Raw genomic sequence first — 23,844 nt, 5'->3', positions numbered from 1 at the left:
CTTAGGAAACAATTTGACAATGTTGAAAACCTTTTTTTTTTTTTTTCTTTTTGTTAAAACTGAACAAAGTTGTAAATTAACTTTGACATAAACTATTTTTCCAAAAATTAAAATCAAAAAAATAACTTTTTCAATATTTGATCTCCTCTCCTTTTTTTGTCTTTTTCTATCCATAAAAACTTGAATATTCAACAGCATAACTTTAAAAATTAAAAATTATCTATACTAAATGTTATTTAATAACAGGCGTTGTACAGCCGACCCAATTCTGAGTTTACGACTATCAATTTTCAACTCCGTAGCCTTGTAATTCTGAACTCGGCCCAGACGACGTGGAAACTCCTAGATAAAGCATTGGGACAAGATAGTCTTCGTGGAGAACATTTTGATGGAACTAACCCGCATTTGCTTTGCATGGAGTGGAAAACTACGAAAACCACCCCCGATCAGCCCGATAGCAAGGAAACTCTAACCCATGATCCGTCTGCCTCTGAAGATATTTTACGTCAGTACTGTGGTTGGATTGAGCCGGGAGTAGAATTTGTATCAATCAACCACCTCTGGAATTCGAACTTTTTTCCCTTATTGGGAGATGAGCGCTCTATCCTCTGAGCCACCTGCAGCTTTATTTATTATATTATATACTTTAATCTATTCATAGAAGTGATAACCATATACATGATAGCCATATATGTAATAGACATTTACGTGATAGCCATATACGCGTTATAACTTAAGCTTGATATCCAATCAGCGTATCAGTTTGTATCAATATACCATATCAGTGCATTGCCATAAGTTTCGATTAAAATGCATGCCTATTTTCTTCTTGTGTCATGCACAGATGCTTCATAGCTTCGAAAATATTTTTTTTTTAACGTCAAGCACTGAACACTCGTTCTTTGCCTTAGAAGACGCCGGAAGTGTTGCTCATTTAACACTCGGTAGGCACCTATAAATCCAAATCACGGAGGCGAGCAACATTACCCACGCCACACTACCAGAGATACCCGTAAATAGGGTGGGTCACATTCACACATTGAGCAACAGAGGACAACACACAAAGGGAAACAAACATACATGACCTCAACGGGATTCAACCCGCAACCATTGGCTTCACAATCAGGCATGCTAACCGTTTGACCATCTGGCCGGCTCTTCGGAAATATGAAGGACAAATTTCGGATGCAAAATGAAGGATATGAAGGACAAAATTTATGCAAATATAAAAGACAAAATTTATGCAAAATATTAATGCAAAATACAAAATGAAATATGCAAGTTAACTCCAAAGATATGTAACTACAAAATTGTCAAGTATGTACACTGTAACAAAATGAACACTCAAACATCACGAAATTTTCTTTGTTTTTGATGAAAACCGTTTTTTCGCATATACTCCGAACGAAACATTCGTCAAATTGACGAAATAAGTAGAGTCAATTCTTCGAGGAAACGAATTTCATCAAAATTCAAGAAATATTTCATCATTCATATTTTTCTTTTCAAAAAAAAAGGGGTACCGCCTGCCTAATGTATCGAACTTTTCTAATAATAATTTTATCATGGGCACCATATAGCTGGCGTGACACAACAAGAACAGATGGAACAGAGAGATAAGTCACACCCATACTTGAGGTGGGATTCGAACCCGGATCGAGGTCAACTCCTTCACCACCACACAACAGATCAGTTTAGTTCGATTGATATTCTTTATTCCAGTTTCGTCATTCTAGTTAAAAATCGTCCTCAATGCACTAGACGAGGTTTCGAGTTAACGAAACACTTTCTTCACATATTTCAGAGTTCGAATTTCGTCATAAATCGCTTGATTTTGTCACAAACCATGTGATTTATTCCTGAGAGTGTAGTTTACTTTACTATGGATTTACAGATACACAATTTACAAATTTCAGAAATATTAATTCGAATCTTTTAAGATTTCAAAGAAATAGGATGAAAACGAATTAGAAGCAAATCAAGATAACCACGAATCAGACACGAGAGTTGATGAGCGAAAAACCATAGTCATAAAAAGTTAATTTATTTTCAAACTAAAATCAGTTTTCATTATTACATATAAGTATTCATTAATATTAAACCGGAAAAGAAACATTACTAAGAGATTAAACCAATGACGAAAATTAAAACATTAACAATTAAGGATTTCATTTTCAATTAATTAAAAACTCGAATATTTTCGATCATTATTCGAAAGAAATTTCCAAGTAAATTGTCAAAGGTTACTCGTTTCAGTCATTACTTTAATTGCGTTCAAAAAGTACATTTTCTCTTTGCTTAATGTTCGTGGTAATTAAAATTGATGAATATCCCCAATTGTTAAAAGTTTTCCTCTTAAATCGTATAACTTCAGAATAAGAGCAATTGCAGCTTTTAAGTACTAAAATGGATCAGGAAAAAAAATGCATAAATTATCTTCGTAATATATTATATTCTTTGCTTAAGAAGAAAGTAAATAATAAAAGCTCTAGTGGTTTTAATATTCATGTCTGTACTGTTTAAAGTTTAAGAATTTAGATTAAGGGCACACTTTTATTCTAACGAATGCTAAGAAGAGAGAAATAGTTATTTTTATCATAAACTTATTTATTGTATGTGTTTTTAGATCATAAAAATTTAATATTCTTGCATCAAAAAAGACCGCATATATTTAAATAAATTATCCTGAGAAACAGAAACGGTAAGATATTAATTGTAACGGTAGAAGTTGATTAAAAACTTCATTCATTTCAAAAATAAGCGAAGTGGAACCAACAGTCAAGATGTTTGAAGCGCGCAAAAATAGGCGCCCATTCTCAAGACTTTCCAGATGTAAATAAGAAAACACAAAAGTGATTTAAAATATAAATCGTTTTACATTCCAAATTAATTCTTTATTTTTGCTATTGGAATATGAAACTTTGGAATATATCATCTATCACTTTTGTTGTTAATATATAAAACTTTGGAATAGATCATATAGCACTTTTGTTGTTAATATATAAAACTTTGGAACAGATCATATAGCACTTTTGTTAATATATAAAACTTTGGAATAAATCATATAGCGCTTTTGTTGTTGGAATATAAAAGTTTCATACTCCAAGTAACTTTTACTTCTTCTCATTCACTCTGTCTAGCAAATCTTGACAATGGTCATTTAATTTTGTGTCCTTGAGACATAATTGACTAATATTTCCGATTTATATATTTTTAAAGCAAATGAAGTTTTTAATTAAACGTATATATTTATTGAAAATATCTCTAAAATTTTTATTGAATTTTCATTTCCTTTTTAAAAGTGAGAGCCGGAGTTTCGGTGACAAAAAATTAGGCTAGATTAAAAGTAAGTTAAATTAATTTGAATAAAAGAAATACATATAAATTAGCTGTAAATGTTTATGTTTCTCTAGATTTATTAACAGTGTAATACTTTCTTTTTATTCCTAAACTAGTTTTAAGTAAAATGCGCCCCTTTTATCTCAAATGCTTCTGTTAAAATTCCTAATAATTTTTATATTTGAACAAAAATGTTTGTGTTTATGTTCTCTATTTAAACAGAATATGAAATTTAAAATTTCTCAAAAAGTTAATTTTAAAAATGAATTGCGAGTACCGATAAGAAAAAAACTGTCAGTGTTGGATTTCTTTTGCAAAATCAGTTGATATATTGTAAGAAGTTGATCGGATTAAACTGGAATTATTTAAGCATATTTTTATCCTAATCCGACAACTAATCTAGTTTAGTTACATTTTGATTGTCCTTTTTTAATCTTTTTCCTGTAAGCAAAATTTTGTAACCTTTAGCATTTAGCCAAAAAAATTTAAATTATTGCACAGAGAAATTCCGGCTAAATATCTGTACTGTCTGATAATAATATTTCTCGTAAAACGAAAAACCATAATTCTAGTCAAGAAAACCAAAACCATTCATTTAACGATGTTTCAGTTCATATGGTAAAGGTCCTCCGGAAATGCTGGTTTTCAGAATTATAGTTCTTATTACCACACATTTAATAAAAAATACAAAACAGAAACGTAAGTTCAACCGAATGAATGGTTTTTATTCCAAGTTCTAAGATATCATGATAAAATTACCACATTTTATCAGATTATTAAACCATATTTTATAGTTCATTTCACCAAAATCATTTTTATAGCGCATTTATTAAAATACCCAGCTTTTTGTTGATTCCATTGAGCCAAAAACATGGCAAAATTTACCATATTTTGGTAGTTTTGAGCATACTTTTTTCTCATTATATTAAATGTTCTAAAAACTGTGTATTAAAGAGGGTGTTATTATTTCTAGCAGTGTTTCAATGTTAGTAAATTTCTAATATTTATTCTTCATTTTAGAATAAGAATACTAAGCTGATATTTGTATATTTATTTAAAAGTAACCAGCAAATTTTAATTATCAATGAATATGCTTAATACTTTCTTGTTAATTTTTAAAATTTATAAGTACTCTGGACTCTTTAATAAGTATGAAGAGTTGAAATGTTATCATTTTCACTTTTATCGAATCAGATTTTTATGACATTTAAAAAATATGACAATACTTGTAACTCAATTGAATCTTGTGCATTTTTTTAAAAAAATATTTCCATTTCTCTTAATAGAATACGTTCATATTATTTTTATAAATATTTTCTTTTTGCATCGATAGCATAATTTTAAACTCAAGCATATCTTCAAATTCATTACAAAAAGTTTCCTACTTTTAAAAATCCCACATAATTGTTTTCAAAAGGTCTAATAAGAAGAATTTTTTCATTCTTTTGTTTGGTTTTTACTTCATTTTATTTTTGGATTCTAATTAGAAAAGTCTAGCTGCAGCATAAAAAATATTAATTTACAATTCTTTTTATTCTTATTTAAGTACTTCTTGAATACATTTGGAAAATAAGAGACGAAACTTTTAAATAAAAAAAGGATAATTTTCACTTAAGTTTTTATTACTCTTTTTCAAATAATCTCTTCTGTTGATAGCCCTTAAAATAAAATATATTTTTCTAGAAACAGAACAATGAAATTTTTTTTAATTATTGAAGGTTTTGTTTCAAAAGTATACTATTTAAAAAATTTCCAATAAAACAACGACAGTCTAAATTATATTATATTTGATATTTAAAAATTTGATAAAATATTATTTTTAATAAATTATTTTCAAGATTTTAATATCATCATAAAAATATTCGTAATAAGTTATTGTAAGAAGACATGTAGTTTTTTTCAGTATTTAAAGCACTAAGTTTTGAAAATATATGTTTAACTTTGAAATTACGATTATATGGTACATAAAAATATATTTCAAGGCGAGAAATAAATATCTATCAGTAGTTTTTTATTTGAGGAAATTTATAATGCACGGAAAAAATCTAATAAAACTGCCGCACTGCATGGTAATGACTATTCTGGTAAAAAAAAATCATATCTATGGTTAATAAAACCAAAATATATGGTTAAAGCCATAATATATTTGAACAATTCATTTAGTAATTTTTCCGTTCATCTAATAATACTTCACAGGAAATTCTGTCTTTCAAAATTACAGTTTTATTACCATGCATTTGGTAAAAAATACAAATCTGAAAAGCAAATTCAGCCGAATAAATGGTTTTTATGACATACTCTAACGTATCATGATAAAATTACCAAATTTTATCACAAATCATGAAACCATATTTAATTGATAATCATGCCAAAACCATTATCAAAGCTCTTCAGTAAAATTACCGAGCTTTCTGGTGTTCCCATAGAGCCAGAAGTACGATAAATTTTACCATATTCTGGCAGTTTTGACCATACTCAACTCAACTTTTTGCCCGCATCCCACAGCGATTTGATAGTTCTGCTTAAGTATCCCTGGCGGAATGGAAAAGTCTTCAGTAATTTTTAATCAGTCTACATTTTCAGGCTAATTTTATTAAACCTTTCATAAATCTGTTTACAATAAGCCTACACTACTCTAGGCATATTGTAAACTATTTAAAATAAATCAGGCTAATTGAGCAAGGAATAATAAATTTTCTAATGAGCCTAAGGATACGTAAGCTAAATGAAACAAGCCTATGAAGAATTAGGCTAATGTGAAAACAATGGAGCGCATTATAAAATGGCAGCGATTATTTGCAAAGAGCCGCATTATTCACTTAATCTACGAAATACTTACCTTAAGTACATACTATTCTACGAACTAGCTTTCATAATTACCCAAAGAGTTAGAAAAATAAAAGTATTACCAAAGTGTTCCACACTAAAAAAAAATCCTGCCTCAAATTAAGGTATATAGTACCGAAACTTTTGGCTCATTATCCGTAAATCCATTTTACAATAAAATATTATACAGTAATTGTTACCATAAAGTAGTATACAGTAATACTTATTTAATCAGAGTGATTTTACGGTAATTATTAGTGTAAAATTACGACATATCAGTATTTTGTTCCAAAACATGTTACCGTAAAAATTGATTTTACGTAGAAAGTACCGGCACCCTGAGTGCCAGCACTTTTTTCCGTAAATTGTTCGGGAAGTATTTGCATTCACCCGTAGAGGAATTAATTGGAAACTCCCCGGGATAACTGGGAAATCCTTTAGATTTCCGATTCTACATAAAAAAAAACATATTTAAAACTTTCAAATTTTTCTCCATTTTGATTTTTTTAATTTAATGTATTAACTTATATTTAATGTACCCTTGTGTTCTTTCTTTCATTTATTTTACTTTTTCCCCTTTTATTCCTTGCGTCAAAATTGGTTAATAAAACGGTTTGATTTCATTAGATTGTGCACGTTATATTATTTGGCGCTTCGTAGTCGCTTCTGGCTTTCATGACAGTGATTTATAACTTCAATTACTTAATTCCTCTCCCTTACAAAATGCTAATAGTAACAAATGTAGCATATGTAGCATTTTAATATTTAACATATTTTACTCCATTTACATATTTTTAGCTTTATTTTATAAGTAAACAATAAAATGAAACATGCTTTTTAATAATAAATAAAATTGATAGAGTAAATGAAATATATCAACTCTCTTTTATCTTCTAATCAGAGTTCCACAGAAAATTTCTACGGACTCAGCAGAAACCTTATAATTCTTTGTGTAACTGCTTCCATATAACTGTAACTGTCACCTCGGGAAGCAATTCTTATTGTTGTGAGCTGCAAGTGCTGGTGCAACCGACAAATAATACTAGATTGACACGGTACTCAAGATCAACACAAGCTGTTCAATCAGAAAAACTTTGATGGCTACCGACAGTCCGAAAGTTCAATATTGTTCTGTTTATAGAAAAAGTTCCCCAGAATTTCTTGTGATAAAACGCCAGAGTAAATAGTTCCTATTATCCTCTGGTGGCACGTATTATTAGATAGGATGTTGAATGTGAACTGGAGGTAGAACACGTATTTGAGGATTTAGAAGAGGAAATTAAATTAGAAAGATTGTTTTCCGTTGATGGAACAAAGCATAGATTAGCTTTTTATTTATTTATGGGTTACTGTTCATTCTCCTAAATGTTTAACGTAGTTCGCTTTTGAATATTTTGCAAGCACTTTTAAAATGAAATTGGTTTATTATCCACTTACCTAAATGTACAACGTAGCTTTTATAATATTTTATACCGCGTTTAATTTAATTTTATTTTATTTTAAAATAAAATTGATTTACTATCCATTTTCCTAATCTTTTGAATAAATTGTGCAAATTTTTAAAATGTTTGCTATCCATGCACCTAAATTATAAGTTTAGCTTTTTATAAAATTGTTAACGTATGTAGTTTAATTAAATTTTATTTTAAAATGAAATTTATTTACTATTCGCTCACCTAAATGTTTAACGTAGTTCTAATAAATAACTTGTGCGTGTTTTTAAAAATAAAATCTTTTTACTATCCACTTACTTAAAAATTTAACGCAACTGTTAGAATATTTTATTGTATTTATTTTAATTAAAGTTTATTTCCAAATTAGATTTATTTACTATTCACTTAACTAAATGTTTAACGTAGCAATTTTGAATAATTTGTGCAAGTTTTTAAAATAAAATTGGTGTACTATCCACTCGCTTTAACGTAATTCTATTGAATAATATGCTCGTATTTTAATAATAAATTTGGTTCACTATTTACTCACCTAAATGTTTAACGTAGCTCTGATAATATTTTTAACGAATTTAATTTTATTTTATTTTATTTTCTAATAAAATTTATTTACTATCTACTCATCTAACTACTTAAAGTAGCTCTGATAATATTTTTAACGTATTTAATTTAATTAAATTTCATTTTTGAGGCAAATTTATTTACTATCCATTCACCAAAATGTTTAACGTAGTTATATTGAATAATTTATGCGTACTTTTAATGTAAACGTACTTTTAATGTAAAAGCCCGCATTTCATGATATGACCATTTTTGTAAACAAGCATTTCGATCTGTGTCCATTTTTTAACACACATTTAAAGCTGCGTCTATTTTCGTAAGCGCGTATTTCGAGCTGTTTTCATTTTTGTAAACATGCATTTCGAGTAGTATGCATTTTCGTAAACACGCATTTCGAGCTGTGTTCTTTTTCGTAAACACGCATTTTGAGCAGTGTTCTTTTTCGCAAACACGCATTTTGAGCTGCGTTATAAGCATATTCTAAGACGTGCATTTTGAGTTGGGTCCATTTCATTAAACACGCTTATCTAGCTGTGCTTCTTTTCTAAACATTTTTTTCCAATGCCCTCCTGTGTAAACATTTTTTCGTCAATCCAGGCATTTACAGGGCAGATTTGTTGGCCTCTCTTTCAGGGGCACCGTATGAGGTTGTCCAACGTTGCTCCCACAGTAAGCACAGATAGTACAAAGAAGGAAAGAACATCCATGCCTTGCCCGGAATTCGAACCCGGAACCTTTCTGATGCAAGGGCAGTTCCCTAACCCCTCCACAGGCCGGTCGGCAATCTTTTCTAAACATGCATTTTGAAATGCATCCAATTTAATTTTGAGAAGTCACGTGATAACTTGGATTTGTCAAACAATCAAAATATTGATAGAAGTTCCATAAAAAAATTTTAAAAGTGTTTTGATAATGACTTAATTTACGTTAATGAAGCAGTGAGAACGTTAGGTTAAGAACGTTAAGTTAATAATTATAGAACATTTTTTTAACCGCTGTTTAACAGCCAACCTAAAACATTAATTCAGAAAGTAATGGTTTTGACTGCAATTTCTTTCACAAACAAATTTAACATCATACGTATCTCTTTCAGCACTTCATTATTGAAACTAATTAACAGACCGGAATTTATTTAATCGTTTCTTGTTTTATATTTTCTCGGTTACATCAATACTTAAAAATTTGATTAAATTCCCATATTATTGCAGTAATTCCTGTTTTGAAAAATATTCTTAATAATTAAAATGCTTTGCTTCATTAACATAATAAACTCATTTCAATTCTTGCATTTAAATATTCATGTTGAGTCTAATTAGGAAAATAGAATAAGTGAACTATAAAGTCAACCTTAACAACTGACTGAATTATGTTCTAAGTATTATTCGAAATTTCGACATATGCTTTTGTAGTAATTAAACTGAGGTATTCAAACATTATTTGATAGTTCTGGGGCTATTTAAATTAATTAATGAACATGGTTGTCGTATTTTAAAATAGATACTTTATTAAAAACTGGAAATATATGCTGTGTTAAAAATGATATCAATAGTGGATAATGAAATCATCAGAGCGTTTCGGGTTTTGGGCAACTTGTAAAAAAATTTCTCCTTAATACACGACTTTCTCCTTGAATAACAAGAGGGAAAACTGGCATTTCAGTAGGAAAAACAAACGGTGAAAGGTGGCTAAGTCTAAATACATCGCCAAGTTTAAATTGATTAAAAAATAATAATGATAATTATAAGGTTACAAAGCTGATTTAGTATAAACATTGGTGAGACAACTTTAAAATAATAATACATAATTATAACTCACAAAAAGTAAACTTTAAATCTTTATTTGGTACTTGTGTAATACCCCCGACGACCATTATCGCCAAAACCAAAACCGGAAGCCTTCTTGAAAATAAAACATTTTGCTGTTTCTTATGACGATTGAACATACCAAGCCATTTGCCTTTGTGAATTAAGTGAGGAAGGTGCGCCTTTCGCTTGACAAGAGAGCACCGCAAAGGTAAAAGTTCGTCATCTCTCGGATGGATAGTAACATCACTCATTCAAGAGGCCACTTCAATTTTGACATAGATTTGAAGTGAACTGCTCGCCTACCGACTACAGGACATTTGATTACACAGATTTTATGAGCACATACATCGCTGGTAAGCAGTGGATCTTAGCGGAGTCGTGGATTGAAACTAGGCCTTTCCGAACCAGAACCCGATTCTCTTACCACTGGGCACACGACCTAAATAATAAGTTCTTCAAATAAATGGGGCCACAAGTTTTCAATCGTATGATCTAAATATACCCTTGTTACAATATGAAACGAGTTTTAGCTAAAGTGGTCGGTGGCATTTTGCACTAGTACCCTTTCTTTTAAATTTAGAAAAGAAAAATATTTTTATTTTGATGAATGATGATTAAAGCAACAACGACTATTATAATATATTTCAAAAAGTTGGGAGGTATTTTTTTTTACCACGTTTATATAAACTTGCCTTCGTGTATGTCTGTCCGNCCACTGGGCACACGACCTAAATAATAAGTTCTTCAAATAAATGGGGCCACAAGTTTTCAATCGTATGATCTAAATATACCCCTGTTACAATATGAAACGAGTTTTAGCTGAAGTGGTCGGTGGCGTTTTGCACAAGTACCCTTTCTTTTAAATTTAGTAAAGAAAAATATTTTTATTTTGATGAATGATAATTAAACCAACAACGACTATTATAATATATTTCAAAAAGTTGGGAGGTATTTTTTTTAAATTATTTTCCTGAAAAAATATTGCATTAGGTGCTTTTATTTTGAGTATATTACATTGATTCGGAAACAACCCATTTATGCCCTATGCACCGACAACGCAACAATTTTAACTTTGAAAGTCAGAAAATGGCTGTTCTAGCTGATTAAATTTAGAACTTTTTTTTGTTCAATTACATAGCATATTCGTCAAATGTGTGAGTGATAATGTTTACACATACCAGTTTTTCTTGCATAATAAAAATATGCATAAAATATTATATTAATTAATAAAAATATAATAATTATTTATTGACGATAGTTATTATAAAAAAATAACTATTGATATTTTATTTAAAATATTAGTTTTTTATTATTACGTTTTATTATTATTAAAATTTAAATTCTAAAGATACAGTTAAAATTCTTATACGAATTTTTCTTATATTTCGGCCTTCAAAGAGCTAAAAAAAATGTTATCGCCGCTGGAATATTAATGTGGTAATGACCTTGTGAAACTTTTAAGATTGTTACATTTTGCCTCTTGTTATGTAAGAGAAAAACTTGTGGAATACGAAAAAAACACTCTGTTGTCCTTCAAAATGTGAAACTTTTGAAGGTCTTTTTATTGAATCGTTACGGAGTCAGATTTACCTTCTTTGTTAATTTACTTGTAATTAAATTTTTCTTAAATCATATAAGGCATCATTTTTCAAAAATATCTCACAAAATAATGCTATAGTATGTACACCTGGCTTGTGATTCAAAAGTGCACTTTTATAATTTTAAAAAAAAAAAAAAAAATTTCCCCAAAATTTAATAAAAAGAAGGGATAAATAATAAATGAATCATCAAGCTACTTTTCTTTCATAATTCATAAATATTAATTTTAGTGGTTAATAAAAAAGAATTCTGAATTGTGCTATTTTGTGTGAAAATTAGATGTTTTGGTTTTGTTTTGATTGCAAAAAAACAACATCTATTTTATTTTGCAAATAGTTTCAAATAATTTTTATACCGTTGATATTATTAACTTCAATTTTCACCGTTTTTATAGTTAATTTTTATACGTATTTATTAGCTGTAGTTTAATAAAGAATGCTGAGTTTTACTGCTTTGTGTGGTTTTAGTGATGCTTCAGTTATTTTAGTAAATAAACAGCATATATTTTATAAATAAATTAATAATTTTTAAATCGTATATTCCGGTGTATAAGTTGACTTTTTAAACTCCCATAATTTTAGGAAAATCAGAGGGTTGATTTATACATCAGTAATAAAATCGCAGATCCGTTGATCATTAAATAACGATGTATTATTATAAACAATAATGAATACATCTGTATCAATTTACCCTTTTAAAAAACTATTTTTAATTTTCAATTTGAGTATGTTAAATACAATTAATTTTGCTTTTTCCCTCTTCTTATTTTCTTTACAAATAAAATTTTTTTTAGAGACAATGCTTTAAACTTTTTTTTAGAAAAAAATTGAAAGTAAGAAAAGTTAAGATAATTTATTCAAGAATTTTTAAAAATGAAAACTTTTAAAACATACCATAAAACTTCAAATTTTCAAATTCCAGAGCATCATTTGTGTTGGATTGAATAAAGTAAGCAGTGTTGTTATTTGGATCAGACTCTGAAATGGATTTTACTTCTTCTTCTGCTGATTTCTACAAAAAATCATCGTCAACCCCATCGAAAGAATCCAAAATTCAACACTTTGCTGTTGTTGCTCTTTCTAATGACACTTGCCAATACCAGCAAGCCTGCTTGGTTAAACCAAGCGAATTTAAGGCAGAGGGTGAGTTTCTTTATTTTCAGCGACGCAATCTATGGCCAAGAATACGATTTCAGTCACACACACCGGTCATAGTCCGTTTTAAAGGGCGGACCCATTCATACTTCCATTCATTCTTCCACAGATCGTAATTTTGACCCAAACCAGAGAACGATCAATCTCCAATTCAGTACCCCCAGAGGTATGGATTTGTTATGGGAACTTGGAGAATTTTGTAACTCGACTGGTTTAACGTGCCCCAGTCACCAATTAATAAACGGGGAGTCTTCTTTGGGGATCGAACTCAGGACAACCTCTTGTACATGGGCCAAACTTCCTACCAACCAAGCTTTCCCCGCCCCTATTCAACGCTTTCAATAATTTTACAATATAGATGTTTACAGATTTGGTTTTTTACAGCGGTCAACCGACATTCCAGAAATTCGTTATCTCGCAACCAAAAATAGGTAGTCAACTTCTACATCATATTGATTTATACACACGGGATATACGGTAATTTATGTTTAATAAAATGTATTTATATTTTTCAAGAGAATCCTGCTCATAAAAATCTTTAAGCATTTATGGTATATTTTGACTTGAAAATAATGAAAATTCTTTTAAATGGCAAAAATATATGTATCATTTTATCGGGATAAAACTTAGAGACTAGATTCATTTTGTCCTACGTAAACTTCAAGCAAACACCCAACCTAAAATGCTTTTTCTCTTCAATCACTTTTTTTCTGCATTTTATTTTGTTTTAAACGATATATCTCAAAACCTATAAGGAATGACTGCGTGAAATTTGAAAGTCTTTATCTTTAAATTTTGTTGTGAAATTTGTAAAATATTTTCAAACTATTTTTGTAAATTTTTTTAACAAATAATTAGAAACGAAAAATAAGAAATTTTTTTTTTATTTTTTCAATCAGTAATAGCAAATAACGCTAAAAACTTTAAACTGGTAATATTTAAATTTTAAGCTAGTAATATTTAGTACTTTAATTAGTATTATGTTTTAAAATAATATTGATTATGATTAATTTATTTTATCAAAGACTTGTCAGGTGAAAAATTAATTAACATTTGGATATTTTTTATCGACATTTAATAATGAAGTACATACTTTCCGTTTTATTGAAAATTTCGTTTTAACATTTTTATTTATTTTATTATTTTAAAAATGTCTTATTAAGATCTATGAACCATTTTTTGTTTACTTTAGTAGTACATGGTAAAAAAATAATAAAATTCAAAACACTAAAAGCATTTGTTTTTTGAAAAAAAAAAGTTTTACAGATTTTATGATCTGTGTTCCTTTTAAAAAATACATGAAATTTAAACCGTAATTTCATTAGAAAAAACTCTTACAGTTAAAAATAAAATGTTTTAATTGTAATCGAAATAAGGGAAAAAGTTTAAATATTAGCAGAATATGACTTTCAAAATAACGTTTAAAAAAAAAAGTATGATCTGAAAAAGTATAAACAAACCAAATCTCAAATGCTACATTCCATGCAAACTGTATTTTAAATTTTTCGCTTAGTCATGCTTCAAGAACAAAATAGCAAAAAGGCGTAATAAATAGAAAAAATAGAAAAATAGATGCAGTGCTTAATGGATAGCTTGTCGATTCGTGAACCACATTTTTCTCATAACAACATAGCTGATTCAAAACATTCGATTTAAATGGATCATGAATTCGAATCCCTTGCTGCAGTATAGCTATTTACGAGAGATTTTCATGTTTTTTCTGTCCATGTAACACAAATGCTGATGATTTCCTCGAATAAGCTGTTTAAGAAGGCGTTCTTTGCTCTAGTGTTTGAACGGAATCTACTTGCCTTCTGGACCGAGTTAAAAATTTCAACGCTACGCATATAAACATTAATAGCCCCAAGTATGATAAACATCAGCTATTAAACGATGGTAAAAAAAAGCTGCAAAATACAATTAAGAACAGTAGTGGCTCATGGTATAGAGCAGGGATGGCGAACCAATGGCACGGGTGCCATTTATGGCACTGGACACAATAGGGCATGCCACCGATCACAATTGTTATTGCACTAGGAATTGTTATTACNTAAAATTCAAAACACTAAAAGCATTTGTTTTTTGAAAAAAAAAAGTTTTACAGATTTTATGATCTGTGTTCCTTTTAAAAAATACATGAAATTTAAACCGTAATTTCATTAGAAAAAACTCTTACAGTTAAAAATAAAATGTTTTAATTGTAATCGAAATAAGGGAAAAAGTTTAAATATTAGCAGAATATGACTTTCAAAATAACGTTTAAAAAAAAAAGTATGATCTGAAAAAGTATAAACAAACCAAATCTCAAATGCTACATTCCATGCAAACTGTATTTTAAATTTTTCGCTTAGTCATGCTTCAAGAACAAAATAGCAAAAAGGCGTAATAAATAGAAAAAATAGAAAAATAGATGCAGTGCTTAATGGATAGCTTGTCGATTCGTGAACCACATTTTTCTCATAACAAAATAGCTGATTTAAAACACTCGATTTAAATGGATCATGGATTCGAATCCCTTGCTGCAGTATAGCTATTTACGAGAGATTTTCATGTTTTTTCTGCCCATGTAACACAAATGCAGATGATTTCCTCGAACAAGCTGTTTAAGAAGGCGTTCTTTGCTCTAGTGTTTGAACGGAATCTACTTGCCTTCTGGACCGAGTTAAAAATTTCAACGCTACGCATATAAACATTAATAGCCCCAAGTATGATAAAAATCAGCTATTAAACGATGGTAAAAAAAGCTGCAAAATACAATTAAGAACAGTAGTGGCTCATGGAATAGAGCAGGGATGGCGAACCAATGGCACGCGTACCATTTATGGCACGGGACACAATAGGGCACGCCACCGATCACAATTGTTATTGCTCTATGAATTGTTATTACACAAATGTCACGCACTATGAAGCATATGTAACAATTAAATTAAAATTCACAAAAAACAAACAAAATAATAAACAATTATTAATAAAAAATTTAACAATTAATGCTAAAAGAACAATTAATAACCATAAAAAAACAAGCTAACAATAAGTAACTAGCAAAAAAATCAACAGTCCTGCTTAAACTAATATCTTACAACCTAATATAAGTTATTTGTAATTTAATCTGCAAAAACAGAAGTCCCACTGATGCTACTTTATGTTGAATTACGCGTATAACTGAGACATTGCGAAATGTATTTTCTTTTCAATGTAAATAAAGAGTTTGGAGTTGATAGTATTTAGTATTATTATTTTCCCAATAATCATGAAGTCAAAATTATTTGATGGCACGTCTGTGATTTCATTAAAAAAAATTTTAGAAAATAAAGGCACGTCTGTGATTTCATTAAAAAAATTTTAGAAAATAAAGGCACGTTGGTGTATAAAGGTTCGCCACCCCTGGTATAGAGCATTCGCCTCCAGATGAGGTACCCAGGTTCGAATCCCATCGGTGGATGGTTGCTATGAATTCTATACCCGGCTCGCACAGATCACAGTGCAGACATAAAATATCTCCAATGGTAGACGGATTATGATTTCTTATAATCCCCTTGTTGTTCAGTTTAACCTGGAAGAATTTCGTGGTTTTCCTCTCCGTGTAGCGCAAATGCGGTCTCGTTCCCTCGAAAGTCTTCCACGAAGGTTAAATTGTCAATTTGTTTGATCCAGTAGTCTTTTGAATTGTGTTCAAAAAATTGTGTTCAAATGTCAAGTTGAACTTCGATAGTTATGAATTCAGAATAAGTCGGCTACAAAATAAAATAAAATACAACTTGGAAAATAAATAACATAACTTACCTAAAAATAGGTCCATATTTTTTTTGTAGTTTTGCGAATCCGCTGATGAAGTCTGAACCCAAAAACGGTAAATAGCCAACGAATGGTAAATTGAACCATGGTCCTGGTGCTAGTTTAAAGTTCTTTCTGGGTTTGTTGAAAATTCGATATAGAAAAAACCAGGCAGAGAAAGCTACTACCAAGGATGAAGTGGCAAGATGAGTTTTTGCCCAATGTAGAATAGACGCTAATATTATATCAGCATGCATCGTAGAAAATAACCGACTACTTCATTCAAAATATTATCCCACTCTGTCGAATAATCAAGATGTTATCACAAAAAAATATACCTCTTTATCGAAAAAAGATGCTTGTCCTAAATAAACAAAAAAGGATGCTTCCGTAAAAGATAGGATGAAAACCCCAGTTTTCAAAAATATTTTCTAATAAATGAAAACTTTTTTTATTCCTGTGGGTTTCAAAAATATTTTAAGTCCCACTCGACCTTCGGCAACTAACTTCAGGCGTGATTTGTTTAATATATATATTACAAGCAGGTATAGTTTTTATTTTTTGCCTTTAAATCAAGGTCTTTCTTATGAGTGATAGACGAGATACATTTTTGTTTTTAGTTGTTATATAAGCGAAAGCTAAGATGAAATTTCGTTCTTATTACTTAAATATATTCTTATACACATGTAGGAAAGTGTGGTAATAAATAAGAATTGCATTTTCAGACGATTTTTTGAATGCAACAAAGAGAAAATAAAATTCTTTTAAACAATATGCCAGCATTAGAATTTAATTGTTCTCATTTTTTATAGAATGCCTCAGTATTCGATGTAGAAAATGAAACGTGAAGTATGAATTCAAAGAGATATGGTTGGTAAATGTAAATATGCCGAAATTTCGCCATGACATTAAAGACGTAATAAGCTTTCGTAAATTTTAAATAACATTTTTTTTATAAAATAACATTTTTCATACTCATAGACTAATTTACTTTCAACAGTTTTTATCTCCAATTTTAAAAAACATTTAACAGTCGACAGCAATGACTCTCATGCGAATGGATATGACCTTCACAAAGTTTAGTTTGTATTTTTGCAAATTAACGTTTTCCATACAAATAGGCTCGTTAACGTTTGTCAAATTTCATTCCAACTTTGAAAAAACACTTAACAGCTTGTATATAGCTGTTAAAAGTTTCTTTGAAAGACTCTTTTATGGAGTGAATTGGCCTTCATAAGGTTAATATTACCTTTTCGCAAATAAACGTTTTCCATGCTAGTAGATTCGTTAAACGTTTTCAATTTCCATCCTAAATTTGAGAAAACATTTAACAATCTGTATACAGCTGTTTCTTTCAATGAATCTCAAGCAAATGGAATTGCCCTTCACAAAGTTTAGATAACATTTTCTAAAAATTAACGTTTTGCAACTGGTACGTTCGTTAACTTTTGTTTCAGTTTTCAAACTTTACCATCAATTATATAGCTGTTAAAACTTTTTTACAACGACTCTCACGTTGATGAAGTTGGTTTTCACAAAGTTAAGATTGCATTTTTTTGAAAATAGCATCTTTCATTCTCTTAGGTTCTCTAACTTATTCTATTTTTACACTATTTAAATGCTTCCGATTTTTTTTCTCAACTGGGATACCTTTTCCCTCCTTTTATAATTTTTTCACCTCTGTTCATCGTACATATTTATCCATTTTTATCGTCCTCTCGCATTATTTCTAATCACTCTAATTTCTGGAAAAATTCTGCTTTTCGTACTTTTGTTGTACTTGTATTTAACCTTTACTCCAATTCTTCTTGAAATTTCGAATTTAACTTCATCCACTCTCTTGCTGTGAAACTGAAATATTTAATCTTAAAGTCATCGCTGATACTCTTGCTGAAAATTTCAGCAAACTATCAAATCCTTCCAATTACGGGACAAAGTTTCAAGTACATAACAAAGTAAAAAAATACCTTTGAAGCCTTCTTTGTACCCATCACCCTTCTAGAGTTGATTCAGCTCTTACGAGACTCAAACGTCCTTCCTCTTCCAATTTTTAAAGTGAATTTACTCCATATTCTACAAAATAACTAATATCCTGTCCCGTTTCGATTTTAAAGTCAGTTACAGGCTTGTTAACAAAATTAAATTTAAATCCCTTGAAGATTCTGTCAGTATTGAATATCACTTAGGCATTTATAAAAATGCTAATTCCGTATTTACCATTGCAATCTTGACAACGTTAGGCAAATAAGAGGAGTTTTAAAACTTAAATTAAAGGAATACGACAGGCGTGTCCGTCAGCAAGAATTGAAGAAATCATCTGTTGCTGCAGATTAGTGGGACCTTGCGCGAAAATTTAATTCCGAAAACGCAAAAATTCTTTTCACTACTGTCACATCAGCCCAAAGTCTTTTCTCTTTCAGCCTTTTTTCACTTTTTTGTTGGCAACTTTCAGTTTCCTTTTTATCAAATTTGTTTTGTTTTCCTTATTTCCATGTGATGAGGCTAGAGAATGGACACCCGCTTTTGAAGGCGTGAAACATACCGGCTTTTTTTCCTTTAATAATTCTTGAAACTAGTAAAGTTTTTCCATTATCAAGCTCATTAAAGATTCTAAAATAAATATGTATGTCTAATATCATCAACTGGAGCTGAAGTGGTTCGAGGGATAGAGCGCTCGCTTTCCAATGAGGTGAACCGGATTCGAATCCCAGCGATGGTTTAAAGTTAAAATCTTTCAAACACGGTTCACTTCAAAACAGTAATTTTTCAACAGTGAACTTATTAGTAGTTATTTAAAGCTAAGAGTCATTATTAGAAATCTAAGTGTCATTAGAGAATCTAAGAACAGTCATTATTAAAATTTCGTTAATTTACAAAATTAACTATTGATAAATTTTTGAATGTGATTGGGAAAAAAAATTCAAGCGACTGCTTTTAAATTATATATTAAAGTAAAACTTTAATTCTGATAACATACAGCTTTATTTAGATTACTATTAGATTGTTTTTTTATAATTAAAAGCATGAAAATATATTTTTGCTTGTAATTAGAGCGTCCGAAAAAAAAGTATATACAAGAGAGGTCGCATTTGAGTCAAAGGAATAGTCTTCCTTTTAATTTTTTAGGCTCTTAAATATATTCCAGATTATTTTCAACATTTTAGGTTTTGCTTGGTGTTAAACAATTTTAAGGGCACTTTCAAAAAAAATTTAAGTTGTCAAAATCTGGGTTCTAATTATTAAGCTTAACGAGAGCATCATTAAATATTTTGAAAAGCTTATTTGACTGATTTGAAGGCTGGTTCGATTGGCGATGATGCAAAATGTATAAGTTTATTTCCTTTTTAGTACGTGTTAGTTTCGCTTAATCTTCTATGACTATGTCCTCACACTCACAGATTATAGAAAAATGTAAAAACTGAAAAAGTTGATTATTTCATCACTTATAAAGCTATTTTCGATACTTTCTGATAAGAAAGGGTATAATGAACTTCAATTTTTAACTGATAACATCAAATTATTTACTTCCTGTTTGAATAAAAAAGAATAATAAACGAAGAACTATTTCAGAAGTTCAAAATGCGTATTCTAGAGGGGGAAAGTATGTATAAACTGGTATTTTTTTTATTCGTAATACGTTAGGAATATCGAAAAGTAATATCGTTTTATTTATCAGCTCATTGTGTACACAACTCAAAATAAATAAAAAATACCCTACATAACTTTTGTTCGAATATGATCGAAGTTTCACCAACTAAGAACGGATTATGATTTCTGTCCTTAAGGAAGGTGGTCCAAAGTTTGAAACTTCTTAGTGTTTAGTTTACTTTTTGCGTATTTCGAAAGATCTCGAGAACTTTTTTAAGCGAATTGGAAAAATTTTGGACATTATTACAAAATTCGCTTATTCAAAGAAAATTCTATGGAAAAACTTATTTTTAATTATTATTCATTACATTAAATAGTAGTCGAAAAGATTTTTGAAATGTTTTGAAATGTCAAATTTTTACACCATTTTAAAGAATGCAATTTTATATGGCAAAATACAATTTGAACGAAGTCGGTGGAATAGCTATTGAGAAATTGAATTTTAAATATCTGACTTCTTTAAAATTCGATTTCTCAGGAAATATTTGGCCGATTTCGTTGAAATTTGGTATTTTGCCATATAAAATCATAATCTTTAAAGTGATACAAAAATTTATATACCTAATAATTCTAATTTTTTCTATTATTATTAAATAAAATAATAAAAAATAATAAATTGAAAATTACTATTTGCCTGGACATGTTGACAAATGTTATATGTGAGAGCAAAAAATTTTCAATATGAATAAAAAGTTCTTAAAATCTAGTGAAATAAGCAAAAATTAACATTAAGTGGTCCGAACTTTAATAAACTGCTTCACAAAATTATGACATTTCCATTTGAATTTCTGCAGACAAATACAGCTTGTTGTGAATGGTTTTAAGTATCGAACTCAAGTCACAACTTCGAACTCTAATTTGACAGAAATAATCGTCGAAACTAATATTCATTAAAAAAACTTTCGATCCGGTCTTTTAATTTTAATTTAAACTGGGCTGCAAAAACCACAAAAGAACTAACTGTTTTTAATTTTGAAAAATGCGTCAAAAATTCAACAATGCATGTTATAAATAGTTGTATTATGAAATAGTTATCTTGTTAACCTACAACAGTTACGTTTTAAATTAATCATATTTTATCTGATAGATACACAGTTATTAATTTTCAATCTTATCATTTATTGTGCAAAATTTTTGGACGAGTGTTTTCGATGAATAAGTCGAGACAAATTTTTTTCTCCTTTCTTAACTATTTTGAATATTGAGTAATATGGAATTCTTGTTGATTCTATTAGACGAATTTAAAATTCAATTTTCATTATTAACTCTTCTGTTGATTACTTATTTGAGTTACTTATGGATAAAAAGAGAGAGAAACTTACCTCCTGGACCCTTGGGACTGCCTATAGTCGGTTATTTACCTTTTTTAGGACAAGAAGCATATCGTACACTTCACAACATGACAAATAAATATGGACCCATTTATAGGTTAGAATATTGTTCTAAATAACTTTTTTCTTTTTTTAATTATTTTCTAATCAAAATTAATTTTAATATTTAAAATATTTTAATACTTAAGATAAATTGCAATATTATTAATTAATATTTAAAACTTAGCAAAAAACGCTTTAAATCCCAAACATTGTTTTAAATTAAAATAGAGATTGTAGTTAGTTCTGATTAACATGTGAGCAGCGAAAGTTTTGCGAGATTAAGTATCTATAATTGTGTAATTTTTAGGAATTCTATTTCCTAAATCATCAATTTCATAAAAGATTTATGTTTCAAATAAGCTTTTAAATGCACTATATAGGTTCCAGTACCTAAATGCGCTATTAATATGGTATTAAAAACATATGTTATAAATTTTTTATAAATTCTAGATATTCCTCATTTTTTAGTTGTCATTGAATTCATAAATATTATTATTAAATCAGCAGATACATCTTTTAATCACACAAAGCATTTTTTTTTTCAGTTTGTATTTAGGTAGAAAGCTTGTGGTTGTCTTAGGGAATTTCGATGCAGTTAAAGAAGCTTTATCAAATAATAATATTATGGATCGTCCGAAAAATCCACCCAATCATCTGATGCCAAACAGCACAAGTAAGAAACACATCAATTATCTAACCAATGTGTGATGTACGGATAAACCTTGAAAACTCTAAAACTGCTGAAGTCTTAACTGCAATAAGAAAATTTGGACAAGCTTTCAAACTTTAAAAATTCTAAAATTATTGAGTAATTAAATTTTATAAGTGAGTATGGATTAAGCTTTATAACTTGCTTTATAAAATTCTAAAACTGTTTATTGTTTATTTGAAGAAAAAATTAGGACAAGTTGTATAAATTCTAAAACTGCTTATGGCTTGATTGCAATAAATAAGTTTCAAAACGCTTTAAAAATTCTAAACTATTAAGAGATTCAATTCATATGAATGAATTCAAATAAGCTTTCTAAATTTTAAAACTGTCTATAGTTTAAATTTAGAGAAAAATGTGAAGAAACTGTATAAATTCTGAAACTGTTTACGATTTAATTACAATAAATAAGTTTTAACGAGCTTTAAAAATTCCTCAATTTTTAAAGACATCAATTTAATATGCAATAAGTGATTATGAACACGCTTTGAAAATACTTTTAATCCCACGATGTGCATAAAAAAGTGATGTTTTCAATTTTCGATACAAATTCAAGCAATATAAAAAATTTAAAAAAAACTCAACGCTTTCATCAAAATTTAATGAAAAGACAATCTTTTCTATTTTTACTTTCGCATTTTTTTTATTTATTTAATTTCAGTTTTATAATGTACCGCAACATCTGAAATAAAAGCCATTTTGTAAATATAGTAGCACATTTAATTCAATTCATAATATTTCATTAAGATAATTTTTAAAACAATTTGTCCATTTAAGATAAATCATATTTCTGCTGAAGTTTGCAGCATGTTGTTATTCATAGGTTGGACCATGTTTCCATTAAAGCTGTACAATACTTTCATACAAACTTACGTCATGTTTCGATTCTAATTTATTCATATTCAAATTCAACCCCTGTTTCCAACCAAGTTATATAATATTTCTGATCAGGTTAAAGTTCATATTTCCATTTAAGTTTAAATCATGTTTCCGCAGTTATATCAAGCAACAAAATAAGGATAGCAAAGCTGAGTTGCTTCAGTAATATGATCATGCTTGATTATAAATCTCTAAGTTATTTTAAAAGTATAAATAATAATTATTCAGTTAAATATTATTAACTGAAACCGTTGCACCTCTTTACGTTCGAGTATCAATTGGTTAAATTCGGCGATTTACAATATAAATTAAACGATTGGGTAAATCAGACGATGTATTATTATATAAATATTATATAAATATAAAATATTTATTACATCAGGTATTATATTATCACATTATAATAATTCGATCAAATTGCTAGACGCATGGTAGTTTCTTTAATAATTACATGCTTTGCATGAGTTTATATGAAATACTTTTATATTTAAACATGCATGTAATGAGCTTTTATTCAGGAGATTTCTTACTTACTTCTTATTTGTATTTATTTGTAATGCATTGCATTACAATGTTAACCAATTGATACACGAACGTAAACAAGTGCAAACCGGTTTCAGCTGCATAAAAACAATAAAACTGTAGTATAGTATCACTTGATAATTAAGATTTTACATAGAATCTTATAGTGCGTCTAATAATTTGAACAAGAACTGCATATATATA

General features: G+C 28.9%; 2 protein-coding genes across 2 annotated transcripts in view; one reads left to right on the top strand and one right to left on the bottom strand.

Annotated features, from left to right (window-relative positions):
* The window catches only part of LOC107446930 (cytochrome P450 2J4), a 91,444-nt gene extending 74,427 nt beyond the window's left edge, over positions 1-17,017 (bottom strand). Inside the window, exon 1 of the mRNA XM_016061714.4 lies at positions 16,519-17,017. Within this exon, the coding sequence (XP_015917200.1) occupies positions 16,519-16,766 (248 nt within the window). The 5' untranslated portion in view covers positions 16,767-17,017. The remainder of the gene's footprint in view (positions 1-16,518) is intronic.
* A 4,260-nt stretch (positions 17,018-21,277) lies between these two features.
* LOC107446940 (cytochrome P450 2J6) overlaps positions 21,278-23,844 on the top strand; it is a 20,365-nt gene continuing 17,798 nt past the window's right edge. The window contains exons 1-2 of the mRNA XM_016061725.4: positions 21,278-21,585; positions 22,076-22,203. Coding sequence (XP_015917211.1) covers positions 21,368-21,585; positions 22,076-22,203 — 346 coding nt within the window. The 5' untranslated portion in view covers positions 21,278-21,367. The remainder of the gene's footprint in view (positions 21,586-22,075; positions 22,204-23,844) is intronic.

Source organism: Parasteatoda tepidariorum, chromosome 5 (genome assembly GCF_043381705.1).
Source record: "Parasteatoda tepidariorum isolate YZ-2023 chromosome 5, CAS_Ptep_4.0, whole genome shotgun sequence".
NCBI lineage: Eukaryota > Metazoa > Arthropoda > Arachnida > Araneae > Theridiidae > Parasteatoda > Parasteatoda tepidariorum.
Note: the sequence above shows the minus strand (reverse complement) of the source record. Positions and strands in the feature narration are given on the sequence as shown.